The sequence below is a fragment of the Ovis canadensis genome, chromosome 26, assembly GCF_042477335.2.
Source record: "Ovis canadensis isolate MfBH-ARS-UI-01 breed Bighorn chromosome 26, ARS-UI_OviCan_v2, whole genome shotgun sequence".
Taxonomy (NCBI): domain Eukaryota; kingdom Metazoa; phylum Chordata; class Mammalia; order Artiodactyla; family Bovidae; genus Ovis; species Ovis canadensis.
This window is the reverse complement of record NC_091270.1, coordinates 39873486-39893670: the sequence shown is the minus strand read 5'-3', so window position 1 is coordinate 39893670 and position 20185 is coordinate 39873486. Positions and strand designations below refer to the sequence as shown.

Below are 20185 nucleotides of genomic sequence, written 5' to 3'. Positions count from 1 at the left end.
GAGAATTTCAGAGCTGAGGATGGGAGCAAGGAGGGTGTTTAGGAACTGGTGAGGGGTTTTGAAGGAAGCTTCCTGAATGTTGGTAATCCAACCAGAAGTCCCAGGGCTGGAGTGAGCCATCTGCTCACAGGAGGGGACCTTTGGCACCAAGCAACCATGACACGTTTGGGTCGGTTATCTGAGCAGGAAATGATGTGTGGCCACCCCATGTGGCTTTCTTTGCCCCCTCTTTGGATGTCTCACTCCTCAGACAGCCCAGCCCTGTAAGGAGCTGCAGGAAGGAGGTGAGCCCACTCAGACCAGATTCCCAAGCCCTCTCCCTCCATCCTGTCTGGGGTGTGGAATCCTCTGCCTGCAGTAGAGGGGGCCAGGATTCCCAGGAAAGGACCTCTCCCTGCCTCAGGGCAAGGGTATGGAGCTTTGTCTTACTGAACAACAAAATACCTCCTCTACTTTTTCCTCTTTCCAAAATCCTCCCTGGCGTGGGATTGTGAGAGAAAGAAAAACCCTTGCTTTCATCCTCTGCTTGTTGAAGCTTAGTGACCTCTTCTGGGGAACTTGGCAAGGAACAAACCTGCCACTTGGGTATATTTATAGGAGGAGGAGAACCCAACTTGTAATCATCTTGATACAGAAGATCCTCACAATGGTCACGAAAGACAGATACTTGTCTTTATTTCAGAGAGTTCATTTAGCTTAAAGATACAGTGGGCTTCCTGGTTAGCTTTGGAGGGAAAAAGAGGCCCAATGTAGCTTCAGCTCTCATTGAATAGGCACCCTGGTCTGCGAGTGTGGGAGACCAGAAAGAGAGCTCTTCCCATAGAGATTCTGGAATGATCTTTGGGGCTCCTGGCTCATTCCACCTGGTTAGTCCTGTTGATGGTAGGGAAAGCAGCAACCTCAGAGCCAGTTCTCACGAGAGGAAAGCAGAAAGCAGACCCTGGGGCCAAACCCTCTCTATTTAATGAGTCTGTTCACTGTCGATTCTTCAGGATGATTTTCTTCTGAACACTGTCCTTCTGAGGAAGTCCTTTCATTTAAGTGAAAAAAGGAGAGCAAAAAGCAGTAAACAGATAATGGCAAGGGACTCAGTGTAACATGTGAGGTGATGACATGAGGGGCTGCCAGCAAAGTTGGCTTCTCTCCAAGGAACCCTTGCGCACTCTGCGCCTGCGGACGTGCTTCAGTTATGTTCTTGGGTTTGTTTTCCCATCTGTAGAATGGAGGTGACAACTACCTGAACGGGTCTCATTCAGGTGAACTGGTTAAAGTCTGCAATCCTTCGAGTTTTCCCCCTCAGTGGTGAATTTACTGAGTGAATTCTGTGGTGCAAACTCTCCGCCTTCAGTTTTACTCTCAGAGGAAGTAAACTCTTTCAGCAAGCTGACTGCCTCCCCTCCAGGGTTCTCATTGTCACTCAGTCGTGTCCTACTCTTTGCGACCCCATGGACTGCACACCAGCCTTCCCTGTCCATCACCAACTCCCAGAATTTGCTCAGACTCATGTCCATTGAGTCGGTGAGGTGATGCCATCCAACCATCTCATCTTCTGTCATCCCCTTCTCTTCCTGCCTTCAATTTTTCCCTTCATCAGGGTCTTTTCCAGTGAGTCGGCTCTTTGTATCAGGTAGCCCAAGTATTGGAGCTTCGGCTTCAGCATCAGTCCATCCAATGAATATTCAGGACTGATTTCCTTTAGGATTCCTTAGGGTTCTCATAGGGAAAATCATTGTGAGCAATGACTCTTCTAGTACAGTCTACTGTACAACTACTTCTAGTACAGTCTATCCAGACCTAGACCACAGGGCTACATGACCATGAGTCTCTCTTTCTGTTTCCCCCAGGCCTGAAGCTCTAGGTCTATTGATTTTCACTAAGCCCTGGGCTGAATAAGGCATATTAAGTAGAGGGGTTGGAGAATTCCCAAGATGCCAGACCTCCCAACCAGGACCCCCTGGGGAACAGCTGAGACCACACCTCTCCGCTTTCTCACCCCTTCTGCCTCCACCTCCTCACAAGTATGTGTTGCAGTGTCGATCTCAGAGCCCAGAGCTCAGAGCTTGCCTCCCCTCTCATATCATTCTCAGTTAAAAATTGTGGCTTATTTTCCAGAAGCCATGACTTCTACCTGCTGTCCTGTTTGGAAGTTCTCATTTCTCTGGGGCCAAGTCCCAGGCTCTAGACCCCACAGCAGCAGGGGATGCACAGATCAGTCACAAGCGTCTCACCTCCAGCCCTGTGTGATTTCTTCCTGTGAACTGCCTCCAGAACCTCCAGGTGCTCAGGATTTTAGGGGATTGAAGTATCTTTTACACTCTCTACTCATGCATCAGGGGCTTCCCTGGTGGCTTATATATAGAATCTTCCTGCAATGTGGGAGACCCAGGTTCAATCCCTGGGTCAGGAAGATCCCCTGGAGAAGAAAATGGCACCCCACTCCAGTATTCTTGTCTAAAGAATCCCATGAACAGAGGAGCCTGGTGGGCTACAGTCCTTGGAGTCACACAGAGTTAGACGCAGCTGAGCAACTCATGCACACACACCCACACGTGCAACAGAGCTGTGTTTAGATTTTACAGCCTTTTAAGGCCACCCCACTAGAAAGGGATTAAGAGCCTCATGACAAATGGGTGAGGGCCTTGGAATAAATAGAATAGTCATCTTCACCTCTTTTCTTCTTCCCCTTCTGCTCCATAGTCATATCATCAGACACTGATTGATCATGCCCCATCTTCCCCAGGGGCTCAGCAGTTAAAGAATCCCCCTGCAATGCAGGAGACCAAAGAGATGGGCATTGGATCCCTGGGTGAAGAAGATCCCCTGAAATAGGAAGTGGCAACCCACCCCAGTATTCTTGCCTGAAAAATCCCATGGACAGAGGAGCCTTGCGGGCTACAGTTTATGGGGTCGCAAAGAGTCGAACAGGACTGAGCATACACTAAGGGGAGATCTGGCAGGGGAGATCTCTGATCAGGCAAGTGTTCTGCTTTTCCAGGAAGCTGCCCAGTGAGCCCCTTCCACCTTCCCCGAGACCACACCAGCAAGCTGAGTGCAAGATGAACCAGTACCCCATCTGCTGCTCAAGATGCTTGAGACCATTCCACTGAACCCCGAGAGCCCGAAGATGTCTGCGTGCAGCGACTTTGTGGAGCACATCTGGAAGCCCGGGTCCTGCAAAAACTGCTTCTGCCTGCGCAGTGACCATCAGCTGGTGCCTGGCCGCCCCCAGCCCCGAGCTGGCTGCCTGCCCCCTCCGCCTCGCCTGCACCCCAGGCCGGAGAGCGGCCGCCCGGAAGATGACAGCCTGAGCGGCTCACCCTACTCCAAGCCCACCATCGCCGTGAAGCCCACCATGATGAGCTCTGAGGCTTCTGATGGGTGGACAGAGGCCGGCGTGAGTGCCGACGTCGCACAGGTGAGGCTGACTCAGCCCCATGGTATTTTTACAGGGGCTGCTCCTGTTGTAAGGCCGCTGTGACTGGCGGGCAGCCAGGGTGAGCTGTCCCGGCAGGACTCCTGCGGGTTGGCTTCCCGGGCAGCTTGCCCTAGACTGCTCCTTCCTGACTGCTACCCTCTCTTCTCTCTCTGCCCTCCTTTCTCTCGGTCCCTTCAGGCCAAGAACCATGAATGCAATCCCTCCGAGTTTATTTGGAGATTGTATCAGGACATAGCCACTAAAATGAAGCATTTTTCTAAAAAGTTAAAATATTTTTTTAAGAGATCATCTTAAATATATACAAAACTAGCAAGAATTGCTTAACAAACCCCATGCATCTACCACCCTGCCTCAAGAGCTTGAACAGTCATCAACTCATGATCACTCTCCTTCCATCTTTATCCCTGCCCCTACTCTCCCTTCCCCTCTTTTCCCCTAAAGCAAACCCCAGATATTGCATCATGATTGTACCTCCTTAAAAAATTAAGTCTTTATACAAAATATGATTATCACACTTAAAAATGTCAGCAGTAGTTCCGTGATATCATCCAGTTCCCAGCCAGTGTTCATATTTCCAATTTGGAAGCTTGGATTTTTCCACCTTTGATCTGGGATTACTAAAGACAATTACATCCTTAGAGAGTAGACCATTCTGCTCATCCCCCGCCCACCTCCCCCACCCCCCACCTCCCCCACCCCCCACCCTACCGTTGACCCTGACCAAGGTCTAATTATTTAGAGGGTGTATGAAGCCTGCTGCCTCTAGACATGTCTTCTAAGAAGCTGCATGTCTAAAACATATTCTTGGGACTTCTTGTAACCTCTTTACCTGTTCTAGTTTTCTTAAACTATCACGGTGAGTAGGTCAGGAAGGCTTTGTGAGCTTATGTGAAATCAAAAGTCAGTTTTAAATCAAGGGAGGCTTGAATGAGGCAAGCCACCTCCTGGGGTTGCTCTCAGCTTCAAGTCGCCTGCAAAGCTGCTGCTCCATTTTCCAGAAGCTGGTTACACTCATTCCCCAGGCCTTTCTTGGCATCTTCAACCTTCACAGATGTAAACCAGGAACTCTTTCTAGTGTGGATCATGTTGGAAAGGAGCCAGAGGCCGGCCCTGCCTTGAGGCTTCTTTGAAAGTGGGGGTAGGGGAGATTTTAGAAGGAAAGGAGGAGGGGACTGTGATTTCAGTGACGGGAATGACTAGCCTACATCACTGTCTCAGGCTCAACTAGTCCAGCCACTTATGCAGGTTTGGGCTGAGGTCACTGCCTGTCACTGGGAGAAGGACTGTGGCTCAGAGTGAGTGATGCAAGGGAACCAGGGCCCAGCTCAGAAGGCACCCCTCACCCTCTTGCCCTCTAACCCCACCCCCCAACCCAAGGTGTTTTTAAAAGCCTTATGACTTTGTTTTCTTATCAAAAGACTAATGAACACTAAGCAAAAATTAAAACTCAAATTCTTATTTTCAAAGCCCATGGGAGAATTCATCTCATTTAGCAGTTTCAAGGGAAAAGGCAAAATGTTCTTCTTTAGCGTTTTTCCCCTCAGCCAAAAGCGCCGTGTCTGGGAAGACTGCCCGCTCCAGGGGAGCCCCGCGATGATGAGAATGCCGTGGGGAGATCAGAGGGTAGGCAGGCAGCCTGGCTCCTTAACTGTGGCTCCGAAGACGGTTTCCAGTGTCATGGCCCTGCCCTCTCACTTTCTCTCTCTTCCTTTTTTCTCTGGCAAGGTCTAATGTAAGTCTTTTAACCTTGGGGCTGTGTAGGTCATCTGGAGACGAGCCCCCGGCAAGCTCCCCGTCCCGAAGCAGGAAGACGCGCCAGTAGTTTATCTGGGCAGCTTCCGAGGCGTCCAGAAGCCTGCCGGGCCCTCGGGTCCCACAGACAGGGGTCACCCCCGCAACCCCCCTGCCTATGCCATGGTCGGCCTGCACAGCCTAGAGCCCCGGGGGGACCGAAGTGCTGCCTTCCACCCGGTGAGCTTTCCTGACGAGAAGCTTGGACGAGACGATAAACCAGTGATCCCCTATCAAGAGCTAAACTCCCCGCAGGAGAGCTTCCGCCACAAGCTGGCCGCCTTCTCCGGGATGACTTCCGGCTGCCACAAGGGCCTGGGGCCCTACCCGTCTGCTCAGCCCCTGCGGGAGTCCCTGCCCTCGGAGGATGACAGCGATCAAAGGTGCTCGCCCTCGGGGGACAGCGAAGGGGGAGAATACTGCTCCATCTTGGACTGCTGTCCCGGGAGCCCAGGCGCGGAGGACGCCGCCCGGGCCGGCGGTTCCCGACACAGACAGGGCGGTAGGAACTGCTCGGCAGCCTGCTGGGAGCCGCGGGTGTGTGCCAGGCCACCTGAGGAGGAGAAGCGGGCTTTGAGTTTCCCCAGGGACTGCTGCAGCCAGGGCCCGACGGAGAGCCCACCCCACTTGGGCCCCAAGAAGCAGTCCCTCGCTTCAGAGGCTGCCAGCTCTTCGGATGGCCTCTCGTGCGGGAGCGCCAACAGCCGTGCCAGCAGCCCCCTGGCCCCTCATCCTGAGAGCGATTACTGCTCCCTTAGGAAGGAGCCTGGGCCGGGGAAGCAGCAGGACTCCAGCTGCCACGCCGTGGCCTCCAGCAGGTGCCCTGGGCAGACTGGGGAGCCCCAGCCCCCAGCCCACTCCAGGGAGGCTGCACAGTCTGAACCCATCTATGCTGAGAGTACCAAGAGGAAGAAGGCCGTTCCAGTGCCTTCCAGGCTGCAGGCCAAGGCAGAACAGGGGGCAGGCACCCCAGGCCAGGCCCAGGTGCGGACGGTTAACACCTGGGCTCAGAAAGCCGCATCTGGCTGCGGCCAGGACAGGGAAGGCCCGGAGGTGGCCCCCAAGATGGCAGCCACCATCACAGTCATGGCGGCCCACCCAGAAGAGGACCACCGGACAATTTACCTGAGCAGCCCTGACTCCTCCGTGGGGGTGCAGTGGCCACATGGGCCCCTGAGCCAGCAGGCTCCTGAGGCAGGCGGAGAGGAGCCTTCAGCTGGGCAGGGGCTCGGCTCCAGGGAAAGCCGGCATCGCAGTGCCAGTGAGACCACGGCCAAGGGGAGACCTGCCATCCCCCCCAAGATGTCCAGGAGCAGCCCTGGAGGGTCCCCGGTATCCCCCTCCGCCTCCCCGCTGTCCGACCTCAGTGAAGGGAACTCGGGCATCCCTAGGCCCCAGCCTCCATCCAGGGCCCCCACTGACCCCACTTCTTCCTGCCAGGCCAACGGCATCCCCGCCAGTGACTCTGCCAGGGGCCCCCCGCCTGCCACCAGCACGTCAGTCTTGGAGCAGAGGCGGCCCCGGCCCCAGGCCAGTGCCTGGAGTCGCCAGTGCCGGATCGAGGAGGAGGATGAGGTGGAGCAGGACTTGCTGAGTCAAAGTTGGGGGAGAGAGGTGGAAAATGGCCCCTTGGACCCAGCCAGCTCCTCCGCCTGGCACCGTCTTTGCCCCACAGATGGCTCCTCTGGGCAGAACAGCAAAGCTGGGACTGGGATGAGCAAGTCAGCCTCATTTGCCTTTGAGTTCCCCAAGGACAGAAGTGGGATTGAGGCGTTCTCACCTCCCCCGCCACCTCCAAAGTCACGGTAAGTACGACTCAGTGTGCGTGCAACTTGGTGTCTGGGTGGACCTGGAGAGGGTGTTCGTCCAGCAAGACGGAGGCGTCTTCCAGAAACCAAGGTCTTTGCTGCCTGCAAGACATGAGGCCGAGGTTTGGGGCCTGTAGGCACGTGTGCCTTAGTGTGAATTTCTCCTCAGTGCTCAGCACACAAACCTAGGAGCAGTGCCCTGCTTGGGATTGGCTGTTGGGAAGGCGTCTTTCTGAGAAGCACTGAGAGGCTGTCACTCTTGGCTGGTGCCTACCCTCTTATCATTGGGTGTCCTTGTTTTCTCCATTTCTCTGAAGTGTCTTCAGCAGGCTTCCCCCCACCCAAATCCTAAAGTTCCTGATTTATTTAAACATGCAGACGAAGGCTCCAGGAGGCTATGCTACAGAATCTTGCGAGGCAAAGAGATGGGCAGGCAAAGGAGCAATGCCAATGTGCTCCATAAATTGTAGCCATGATGGTGATTAGACTTTGGGGGCAAAAGCAGGTTGTAGGAGGCACTGCACATGTTTTAGAACTCTCAGATGTGGGTTTTTAAAGAAAAAAACACATATATATAGTTTCACGGTAGCGCGCTGAAACTCAGTTTTCTCACCGTTTTCTCCTGCCAGTTTAAAGTTCCTCTCAAAGGTCTGAGAAAAATAAATTCTTTTTTTTTTGAAGTATTGAGTTGTGCACGGAATTCAGATTCGGAGGTGGGGAGAGGGAAGGGGGAATGGCCCTCAATTAGAGCAAAACCGATTCCTGTCAGGGAAAGGAACAGCCTGCTGTTTTTCAAAAGATTACAGCCCTTCCGAACATTTTCTTTAGTCGTGTCATCTCCAGTGGTTCTGTTTCAACTCATGTGCCTCCAGGTTGATGTCAGAAGCAGGGAATTGGCCACAGAGGGAAGCAGCTGTGACACTTGACTTTGAACATCAAGGTGTCTTGGGCAGTGAAGCGTCCTAACGTGGGCTTTTTCTGGAACCACTGCTTTGTTCTGGTGTTGAGTTGGCCTCCTGCCATGCGTAGTAGATAGCCATCCTCCAGATCTTTGGAGGAGCACAGACTCTGGGCTTCGGTTTTTGCTCACTGACTGAATAGGGGGTTCCTCAGCTCAGAAGAGCTCCCACTTTATATAGCACTTAGTATGGACCAGGCATGGAGCTAAGGGACTTAAACATATTAACTTATATGATGCTCAGAGCAGATCTAGGAAGTAGGAATTACCATCCCCAATTACAGATGACAAAACAGAGAGAGAGCTGAGTAACCTGTGCCAGGGTCACACGGCATACGTGGCAGGCTGCCTCCATAGTGTGTGCTTCCAAACACCTTAGACACATCAGTGTATGGAGGAGTGGGCAGGGCATTCAAATAAAACATAGGCATCATGTCTGTCTGCCTCAGGCCTGGAGGGCTTAGTAGGAAGCACGGGCTTTGGAGCCAGAAAACTGAGTTCATGTTGGTTCTGTCTCACCTACATGTTAAGTGATCTCGAGCAAGCCACTCACTGTGACAGAGCAGCTTCAAGTTCCTCTCCAAAATGGGCTAATAATAACAATACATTTGTAACACCCTGTTGTTGAAAGGCTCAAATGGATGAACAGAATCTAATGCAGAGATTAATTCTGTAGGCAAAAGCCACCCCGATCTGTCAACAGTAGCAGAGATACCCACACCTTATAGAAATGGGACTGGCCTGATCCGAGGAACACCACCTGAGCCTTGGAGAAGGAACTAGAACTTTCTTGATTAAGACTCACAGGGTTTGGAATAACACCAGTCACCATAGCAATGTGACTCAAGTAGAATCCTTCTCATCTAGGGTGAGATCAGAGTTTTGGAGGCCAGTTTATTAAAAAACAAAACCATTGGATTATATACAGTTCACACCAGGTGGGAATCTCAGAGGTTCTAGGTGCTAGCTCTTTAAAAAAAAAAAGAAAGAAAGAAAAGTTTTTATTTTCAGAACTTTGGGGAGAAAAATCTAGGAAATAAAATTAGTTTAAGAGAACACAGAAAAAAAGGAAAGAGCATCTGGTACTATTTAAAATAAATTGAACTAGTGTATGTATATATATATATTCATTTGGGGAAGATTTTTCAAGCATTACCAGCATTATCTTTTGAATCATCGCACATCTCCCATGAGGATATAAGAGGGCAGGCCCAGGACCATAAGTTCAGTTCAGTCACTCAGTTGTGTCTGACTCTTTGTGACCCCATGGACTGCAGCACACCAGGCCTCCCTGTCCATCACCAACTCCCGGAGTTTACTCAAACTCATGCCCATTAAGTCGGTGATGCCATCCAACCATCTCATCCTCTGTCATCCCCTTCTCCTCCTGCCTTCAATCTTTCCCAGCATCAGTGTCTTTTCAAATGAGTCAGCTGTTCGCATCAGGTGGCCAAAAGTATTGGAGTTTCAGCTTCAGCATCAGTCCTTCCAATGAATATTTAGGACTGATTTCCTTTAGAATGGACTGGTTGGATCCTCTTTGCAGTCCAAGGGACTCTCAAGAGTCTTTTCCAACACCACAGTTCAAAAGCATCAATTCTTCAGTGCTCAGCTTTCTATGTAGTCCAATTCTCACATCCATACCATAAACTGACCATAAACTGACTTTTGATTCTGGAACTTGGTACTGTACTTACTGAGGTGGGTGCCAGGAACCCACAGCCTTCAAACCTAGTTGGTCTGGGTGATGGCAAATCAGAGTATTGACCAGAGTATAGCCCATGGTTGATCCAGCACCATTGGTGGCTGTGACAGGCTAATGTCAGTTTTCCAAGATGGGAAAATGTTGGAAGGTCTTTGAGCAACATTCAAGGTTAACTTCATTTCTTCACATGGGTCATCTGTTCAATGGGTTTTATTTCTATGGCTCAACCTCACCTATGAACAAAGATAACAACTGTCATGATGGGTATGAGGTCCACTCAGGACTCCAGAGAGAGGGGCTGTTCCATGCAGAGTAGTGTTACTTTTTAGTAACAGGCACTTACGCAGGTAAGTTAGTGCTCTCTCGGGCCACTATAGAACCGAGAAATCGTATGCTGGCTTTCCTATGGTCCCATTTTACAAAACAGACCGACTCGGAGGGGGAAAAATAGACGTGGAGAGTGACCTGGCTTTCCTGTGGTCTTGTTTTGAATGTTTGGCAGTAGCTTTTCTGTTTTCTGAGATACTGTCCTCTGCAAACTCCCATCAGGGTTCCTAAGAAAACTCTTGCTGCAATACCATGTAGGATGAAGATTCTCAATACTCATTTAATGCCTGAAAGCCATGCAGAGGTGTTCAAGTACATGTTCAGCCTTCCTCCCAGGCAGGTGAGGAGATCTGGGTCTCTTACCTGCTGCTGCCAAGGCAGCCTCCTACCTGTGTAAGCTCACACCTGCTCAACCTGACCAATCCCACTGAGTCTCTGGATCACCCCTGCTCCAATATAGAGCAGACTTAGAAGGTAAGGAGCAACCCATACTGTTGGTTAGAAAACAAAAACCCACAGGAAAGAGGTGTGTACGTCTTAGTTTAAACGTCACGTTTGAGACAAGGCAGTTCAATGAGAGCAGCCAGTGCCTGGGGGAGTAATTAAGATGTGAAAAAAATCAAATTTATTTCTGCCTTTTATTTCCTCACAGATGCAAACCTGGTTTTAAATGACTTATGGCTTTTCAGTGACAAGGTCAGTTAAGGGAATATCATCTGATCAGTGCCAAACAGGCATTTCACAAAGAAACCCCAAAATAGGAATTAGGCTGGTAGACCTGAACTCAGAGGTAGAATTAGAAGACAACAGATGAATGAGAAATAAGACAGGTTTATATGGTTTTAGTTTCCAGATGACCTGGCCCCAGATGAGACTAATCAAAAAGAAAGAAACATTTCCCCAAGAAAGTGAGGGATGATTTTGTTTAAAGTTATCACTCATGCTTATAATTTTAACCCAATACTTATGCTAAGTTCTCCTCCTTCTCTGCAAGGATTCTGGGGAGCAGAGATTGAGTCTGTCCTAAGCTTTTGTTCATTCTTAATTCTCATCCTTCTCACATGGCTTCTTACAGACAGGTGGTGATGGTGTCAGAGATGGAGGTCTTTTCTGCATGCTAAAGTGGCCTCATTACTCCCCAGAGGAACCAAAAGAACTTCATTGTGCGATCTCTCAATCACATGCTCTCTTAGCATGACTTTGAGGATTGGAATTGGATGAGTGAGATGGGTCACTGTCTCTAGATCCTATATCCAATCTGATTAAATCTCTAGGGGCTTCCCTGGCTGCTGCTGCTGCTGCTAAGTCGCTTCAGTCGTGTCTGACTCTGTGCGACCCCATAGATGGCAGCCCACCAGGCTCCCCTGTCCCTGGGATTCTCCAGGCAAGAACACTGGAGTGGGTTGCCGTTTCCTTTTCCAGTGCATGAAAGTGAAAAGTGAAAGTGAAGATGCTCAGTCGTATCTGACTCTTAGCGACCCCACGGACTGCAGCCTACCAGACTCCTCCATCCATGGGATTTTCCAGGCAAGAGTACAGTCCAGTGGTTGAGATTTCCCCTTCCAAAGCAGGGGGTGCAGGTTCAATCCCTGGTCAGAGCGCTAAGATCCCATATGCCTTGTGGCCAAAAAGCCAAATCATTAAACAGAAGCAATACTGTGATAAATTCAATAAAGACTTTAAAAATGGGCCACATCAAAAAAAAAAAAAAAAAAAGTCTTTCAAATGCTTTATTCTTGAGGCACCTCTTACTGTAGTGGATTGTGATGGGATGGCAACAATTGACCAGGAAATCCCACAATCTTCATGTATAACATGCTTTTCTCAGTGGCATTTTGAAAATCACAGTTTGTATCAGAAAGCATTATACGCGCTTCAGGAATCTTCTCTGTGTTTACCTTTTTGACAAAACTGAAATAAGTCTGCTGGAGATTGAGTTGGTTTGGTGAAGACTGAATACTGGGCATACTTCAGGGGAGAAACCGCCCCGCCTGCCCCACCACACACACACACAAAGTTTGGCAAACAAAGCACGTATATCAACAATACAGTTTTATATCCTGCTCCGTGCCAGGAAATTTATAGTTGGCGTCTTCCCATGAGTTTGTGGATAGAATCTGATGTGGGACATCTAGTGATGCTGAAGCAGGGAGAACTAACATTGATTCCTATCTTATTCTGTAATTTCTTTTTTAATCACTAAGTGGAACAGTAGCATATGTAAAATATTTACAGCATTCTCTCCATTTTTGAGAAGGCATCCATGGTGAAGGCTTAGGGATTAGAGATTCTTTAATTCATCAGATATCTACTAATTGCCTACTTTCTGTGCAAGGTGCTAAAAAACGCCAGTTACTGGAGTTCCACCCCTTAAGGCCCCTGAGGGTTGACTTGGTAGGAATTAAATTAGCAGATGTGCAAAAGGACCGCCAAAAGTGCACTCCTGCTTTGATTGCTTTTGTTGAGACTGGTTATCACAGCATCTGGATTCTCACTGAATTTCTTGTTCTGCCCAGTAAAGCCAAGATAAGCTCAGCTTGGTGTCCAGGAGTAGTGAAATAACAATCCTTCCTTTAAGGTCTTTTGACCTAATACAAATCACACTTAGTACAGGCATGTAGATAGCCATGTATTAAAAAAAAAAAAAAAGATGTTCCTTGAAGGTAAAAGACATTCTTAGCCATCATTTCAGAATATCCTGTTTAATGCCTGGCATATGTAGATGCTCAAGAAACTTTTATTCAGTTGACAGTAGTAGGCAGAGGCCATACCCTATTTATTTCATTTTGGCCAGAAGCACCTAACTCTATGTTTTACACATGAAAAAATACTGAGAAAGGAGCAAGGAGCAAGTAGCATCATTAAATACTTATATCAAAGTGTCTTTCTGATACCCAAGTTTCAGATTGCCCCGTGCTCTGTTCTTGCCTCTCTTTTGGCAGTTAACACAGCATTTTGAATTAAACTCCATTCATAAGTCATATCTTTCTAAGAGCTTGTAAACTCTTGAGAGTACAGGAAACATTTTATATACTTTTGTTAACTTTTCCATAGGATGCCTTAAGACAGTAGGTATTCAATGAAAGGTTATTGAATTAGAGGGGAATAAAGGCCAGAAGGAACTACAAATCTTGGCCTTATTTTTCACTGGACACCCCATTATAATTCTGTGGCTTGAGTTAAAGAAACTGAAGTTAATAATTATTAATGCTATTAATGCTTCAAGGTGGGCAAACACTAAGAGAGCACAATGCACCCTTTCATGGATTAATTACTCTCCAACGATTGTACATTTGCTTTTTTTTTTTTTAAGCTGAGCAGGTGTTTGGAGCCCAGCCCTCTCTCGCCACAAGAATGTTCTTTTCAGGCAGTAATCACCTAAGGACTTTTTTTCCCCACCCATAAATTGCAAGGAATTCTAGGGTGTGGTTTCATTTTTCTGAGAATAGATTTTCCATGCTTTCTGAAGTGGGTTGGGAGATACAGGCATGGGCCACATGATCAAGCCCCCTCTGCCATCACGTGATCAAAAGCACTTTGTTCCTAGAATAGCCAGCCTACCTTTGAGGTGTGGAACTCACCAATTGCTGAGACATTTTCTCTATTTGTAGTGCAGGCAAATTTGCTGTTTGATTATCATTGATGTGCTCACAAGAAGACTTGCATTTCCATTTACCAGGGTAGACAGACCAACTTTAAAGAATCATTAGCAACCATTTCTTAACTAATAATTTTCCCTTTAAGAGCAGCGTCTTCAGCCTCTGTGCTAAAATCACTTACTTGTTTCTTTAAACTGGCTTTTGGGCAGATCCCTAAAAATGTGGGCATTAACACTGTTTGTTCTTTCCCCATACAACTCTGTAAAATCCTCTGCTTCCATCAGCTTTTGTCTGGTACTCTGCACATTTATTCTCTGTACTTTTCTAACAGGAAGACTTATGTAAACAAGTGTCCTTCACTGGGGGAAAAGGGGAACTTCCAGATTAAAGACTGCTTTAAAAAAAAAACAAAACTCTTCCCTTCTTACTCAGATATTTTACTCTCCAGTTAATTTTAGTATCTTTCTCTACCAGATGATCCCCGTGACTTCCTGGCAGTTTGGTTTTAGCCATTTCATGCCCATTTATACATGTGCTATAAACAGTTTAAAACTTGTCTTTTAGGCAAATGATTGGCAGTGTTTCCGCTGTATGTCCCTTCACAATGTCTCCTGATTCCCGGAGCTCCATAGACAGTCAAAATGAATGAAAATTCAGATACCCTGGATAAAGACAAGAATAGTTGAGATAAATTGACATATTAAATAGTAATAAGACTTTGAAGATTATGAAGAAAGGGAAGAAGAATCTTTGGAATTTTAAAATCAGTCATGGTGGGGAGGTCACTTAAAATAATCCTTATGAATGTGTGATCAAAGGGAGGGTTTTGTGCCTGCATGTTCTTGCAACACCAGGGCAATTAGGTTGCATCCTCCACACTAGCTACAATCAGTTGGAGTAGCATTCTGGAGTTTCACATGGAAAACTGTGACAGCTTGCCATACTCCCATCAATACTGTCTACAGGTTTTGGGAGGGGGGAGCAGTGTACAGCCACAGGTGCCAGCTGTTTGCCTGTCCAGCTTAAGAATCCAAAATTTACCATCAGTAATTGCAAAATCATTGGGGATCAATAACTGTTTCCTATCAGATGGTAAAGAATCTGCCTATAATACAGGAGACCCAGGTTTGATACCTGGGTTGGGAAGATCCCCTGGAGAAGGAAATGGCAACCCAGTCTAATATTCTTGCCTGGGAAATCCCATGGACAGAGGGGCCTGGCAGGCTACAATCCATGGGGTCACAAAGAGTCGGACATGACTGAGCAACTTAACACTTCACTGTACTAATTTGAAAGTTCTACACCTGGGAGAGGATCTGTGGTCCGTCTAGCCCATGTAGCCCTAAGCAAAGTGTTTGCAGAAGAGGGTCTTCTGATTACAACCTCCATTTTGTGCCAAAATGTTTTGTTTCCTCTTAATGAGTGATTATGAATATTTTCTGACTTTTAATGAGTGACTATGAATATTTTGTGAATTATAATGAGTGATTATGAATATTCCATGAATTTTTGGAAGTTTGTATTTTAGTAAAGAACAGTTATCATTAAATCTAGTATCCAATATATAACGTATTATTTCTCTTTAAAGACCTTAAATTTATGTTTTCATTCCTTAAATCATGTTAAACAAGAAATGTTAGCCTCACCCTCTTTAACTTTTAGCACTGACTTTCTGTGCCCCAGGTGGTTGGGGTAAGGGAGTCGAGGCAGGAGGTATATGTCAGAATCTTTTGGAGGAGTAGTTTGAAATTGTAAATATTAAATATATAATATATAAATTAATATTAAATATTATGATATAAATTTATATTTTAGAAATTAAAAACTATTGTTTTCATAATTACTTACATATAATTTTTCCAAGTCTTTTTGACTGGTGGTAAGTGAGGTCATCTTTTTTTATGAAAATATTCAACATGAGGAGAAAGTAGAAGAAAACCCAGACAGGAATATTTGCTGATCTATTATATTTACTTGGTGACTTTCCTTTAGATCTTTCAAAATACCTCCTTGATATTTGTGTCTTCTCCAGAGCTTGACGCAGGGAATTGTCTGCACAGTAAATAGTAAATCCTAAATCCAGCCCCTCAATCCTTTTCCTTTGCCTCCTTCAGTGTTGATCTGCCCTTCCTCCTGCTTGTGAAAGTCATTTAATCACTAACTGTTGAGGTCTAGGTGTAAAGGAAGCTAAAATGAATTACCCAGGAAAATAAAATATAAGAATACACTGGCCCTTTCCATTCCTGAGTGATGCCTTCGAGTAAAATAGAATGAGGATCAGTACAATATTGTTTATAGTAGCTGGGAGTTGGAGAAAACCCAGGCTTACTTGAGAGAGGTGAAGATAGTGACTAAGAATACCAAATAATGGGATGAAAGTTTGGAATAGCTGCTTTGGAGAATGGGAGGTCCCATGTAAGGATGGCCCAGGAGCCACAAGAGCTAGCTGTCAGGAAGTTTGAGTTCATTGTGGTACCAGTCGGCATGGTTGTGTGCTTTCCTAGAGAAGCACTAGTGCAGAAGTCAGATGGGAGATGTTTGTTTCATCTTTGGGTCTCTTTAAAATATGAAAGTGAAATCTCTAGCCTATCTATTAAAAAAATATCTAGGTATCTTCTATCCAGGTAGCAAGATACTGGATTTGCTGGAGGCTGCTGAAGTCTTCTGTCTGTCTGTCCCCATCTATCCATCCATCCATCCTCCCATCTTTCTGTATAACTAGTACTTTCTTTGTACCTGGTGCTGTTTTTAGCACTTATTAAATATTGAGTCATCAACTCCTCCTAACCACCACCTACCCCCCCCCCCACCCCCCAATGAGGTAAATAGTAGTATTATCTCCATTTTGTGCATGGGATGCCCCAGGGCCCACTCTTAAGAGTGAAACTCATCTGGGAAGCTTTTCAAATGTTTTCGTTGCTATTGTTTCCAAAGGCTCCAGAGGTTTCTTCCACACTATGCTGACCTGTGGGCAGGGCAGCTGGTGGGAGGGCCCCATCTGTGGATTGTAGTTCAGTCTTTACTTTCCATTGGTCATTCATTGCCCTTTCACCTCTTCCCATCTGCCCCTGTGTGAACAGATGATCAAGCTCTTGAACATGTAGCGTTTCTTCCTTAACAGGCCAGGAGTTGGAGACTCACTGTACTTAGGTGATGAGATTGGAGATGCAAGTGTAGTGGACCAGGTTTTGGGGTCCAGCCACCGAGTTCTTCTGCACCCTCTTACCTGCTTTCCATAGCTGGTTTCCTGTCCTCAGCCTGGGCTTAAACCTTCCCACACTAGGGAGTTGCTGCCTTCCTCTCTCCTGCACCAGAAATTCTTTGGGAAAGGACATAGCCATGCAGACTGGGGGCCACAAATATAAGACTTTGATTTTCTGAGACAGGAAAGGTCATCTTTTAAAGCCATTTGTATCTCTCAGTGCCAAAGTATATCTGTGTATAGTTAGGACAAATGGCTGCAAATTTCCATTTGACCGATCGAAGCGTTTTTATCTGTTTTTATACCAGCTAACTAGTAACCTAAAGATGTGTATGTAGGTGCAGGTTTTCGTGCATGCATGCGCATACCGCTGTCTTTAAAAATAAGCATGGCTTTATTCCTGTTTTTAAATGGTTTCCACTGAATGCAAAGTGCTTTCGTTTTGGGGTTAAACCAAAGGCTTTTTTCAACTTGAGGTGCCCCAGCAGTCACCAGTGCATTAACTGCAAATGCAAATTAAAAAGCCTGCACTGTGGGGACCGTAAAGGTCATCTGACCCAAAATGAAACTGATTTCCTATCTTTATATGTACTGATAAGTCAGCGGGGAAGCCTGTCGCCAGAGCAGACTGGGTCCATTAGTTCCTTCATTTGGCACTTAGACACTTTGCAGAATAACTCCCATAGCATCTTCATCAAACAGCACTAAGGATAAAAACAATAAAAACCTTTCCAGCTTAGCGATCTTACTTTCTCATCCCATCTCTTGAAAAAAAAAAATTTTTTTTTTAATTATAAGATTGTTAGATTGTATAAATTCAGGATATTTGGGAACTGTGGTATTTTGTAGATATGAAAAAGCCTCAGCTGTTGAGTCCAGCTTTCTGGAGGGCTGTTGTTTACTCAGTGTTCCTGCCTTTTGCAAGTTTTGCTGGGCAAGTGTAGCCGGGCAAGTGTGATTCTTTTCTTAAAGGAAACATTTATCCTCCTAGATGCCTCCCAGTTATTGAAACAGAGGCAGATAAACTTAATCAAGAAGTATTTAATAATGACTCTGTGTTCCAGCATGTCCTGACTAGGACACAGCTCCTCAAAACAGTTTATAATTGTGGTGGTAACAAGCCTGTTTCACATGAAACAGAATCATCTAACCAGGATTATAACCAAATGCTCAGTGATGTGAATCAGACTCAGTTTGGTATGAGTTCCAGAGGGCACAGACCAGTCAGAGAAGACTGAGATGGCTTGGGAAGGGTTTGTAGGTAAGTGATGCTGCTGCTGCTAGGTCTTGGGTATCGAAAAGGTTTGGAGGGGAGAGAGAATGTTTCCCTCTCTGCCAAGATGGGGCAGGGACAGGAATGCAGGGTGCTTTGGGGACAATGAGAGACTTGCCCCACCGGAGCAGAGTATATATGAGCAGAAGTAGTGGATATTGATTAACCAAAATGGTGATAATTTTTTTCCAAACAGAATGCTAGGCATATGTTCTAATGTATACACGGTGCAGGGGTGGGGTGAGGGGGATATTTGAAATCAAAGACAATCTGGAGGTGTGTTTCTGTTACCGTGCGAGACCAGAGCTGATTCGGTATGGCGGCAGAGGTCAAGAATACTTGCACGAGCTCTGTGTAGGATTCTTGAAGGTTGACCATCATTATGCGAGAAGGATTTTGGAGAGATTTTGAGTCAGAATGACTAAGGCTGCAGATGTTTTCTGACAACCGTGGCTCAAGCCCTCTGCATACTTTTTTAGAGGCGATTGATCAGTATTTATCTACCAGGTTGTTGAAGCAAGGATAGTATCACCTCTCCTCGCTGTTGCACCCACAAATCTTGACACAGTGCCTGGCACAGAGCAGGCAGTCAGTATTTATTTACTGGAAAATATGAGAATGGTATTCAAAAAGGACAGGGTTGGGGAATGCACTGCTGGTCATACAGGCATAAGATAAATAAAAACGGGGTGCTTGTATTCACCAAGCTAACCCAGTGTTTCAGCTCCAGTCATTGAATGATTTTGACTTTAGGATCTGGCCAAATAGTAGAGAATGAAATAGGGTGAAATTGAGTGTATTTGAGAGGGTATTTGAATGGCTTCTGATGATGCAGCCCAACAGGACAATTGGAGATCGAAAGCCGCAGGTCGCAGAGGCAGAGCCGTCCCTATTTTCCTGTGCTTTCGCAGGAAGTGCATTTTATAGAAAAGTCAGAGAGGAACTGAGGGGAAACGGAGAGCTCTGAGCTGGTGAATTCACAGCAGGCTGACAGGGCACACTCGGTCGCCTTTGAAGCTGGCCCTTCATCCTCAGGGCTGCTCCACAGGACCCCGCCGGCACCGGCCCAGCCCAGCCCTGGGCTCTGGGAGGCCATGCGGGTGATCACAGCACCGAGGGCTGGAGTCTGGGATGGTAAGAGGCTCTCATTCTTTGATTAAGGCATGACTTGATTTAGTTGCATCTAAGCCAGTTTGTTTTCCCTTCTTGGTAACTTAAGTTATTGAGTTTTCAAACATGTTTGTGCTTTCTGAGCTACCTGAACGGGCTTCCCCAAAACATTAGACATAGCAGTGAACTTGATTCATCCGAAGACTGGGTGGTATAACTGTGTACAGGGGTCTGGAGAACTAGTGTCAAACTGCACACTGGTGCTGTGCGACTTTCCTTACCTTCCGCCCCAGAGGCAAAAATTTCTCAACCAGATAGATGTGAACTAACCCAGACTCAGAGCTGTGAGAATGAACGTTTGCCTCGGTCACGCTTTCAGTTGTGCTGCGTATGAGGATTCTAGCCACCGTGTCTGAGAAACAGTCTCTGCCCCCACTGGGGTCTGGTATCTGTTCAGAATATTGGGCATTCTGAAAACTCGGGGGTATTTTTAGACTTGGTATTTTTTTTTTTCCTATGAATGAGGAAGTCTGGCAGATGGCTCTTCCGGCTGGATTATTATTATTTTTTCGCAGCTTTCTACCAATACGGTAGGGAGAAAACTCTGGCAAGGCTTCTTTCTCTAAGGACAATGGGGGGAAAAGCCATTCTGCAAACACTGAGCAGCAGCTGCAGGGCTCAGATCTCTAAAGACACTGTGCCACTGGCTGCGTATCTCACACTGCTCTCCTGTGACTGTGTCTAATCACGGGGGGAGGTAGGGAAGGAAGTCTGAGCAAGAACAAGTCATTTTTCACAGTGCAGAGCAACGACATCTGTGCAGGCAGTGCTCTCACTGCGGCTGATAAGAGTGTTAGTCGCCACCCAGAGAGGAAAGACTAGAGCATGTGGCTTTGGCCTCATGAAGCCACTTCCTTAAATCACGTGACATCAGAGTTCATCGCGTAGATGGTTTGCACCAGTTTTTTGAAAGGCA

General features: G+C 46.9%; 1 protein-coding gene across 1 annotated transcript in view; it reads left to right on the top strand.

Moving 5' to 3' along the window:
- Positions 1–20185, top strand: part of PRAG1 (PEAK1 related, kinase-activating pseudokinase 1) — a 46140-nt gene that overhangs the window by 2132 nt on the left and 23823 nt on the right. Inside the window, exons 2-3 of the mRNA XM_069573150.1 lie at positions 2996–3415; positions 5198–7032. Coding sequence (XP_069429251.1) covers positions 3086–3415; positions 5198–7032 — 2165 coding nt within the window. The 5' untranslated portion in view covers positions 2996–3085. The remainder of the gene's footprint in view (positions 1–2995; positions 3416–5197; positions 7033–20185) is intronic.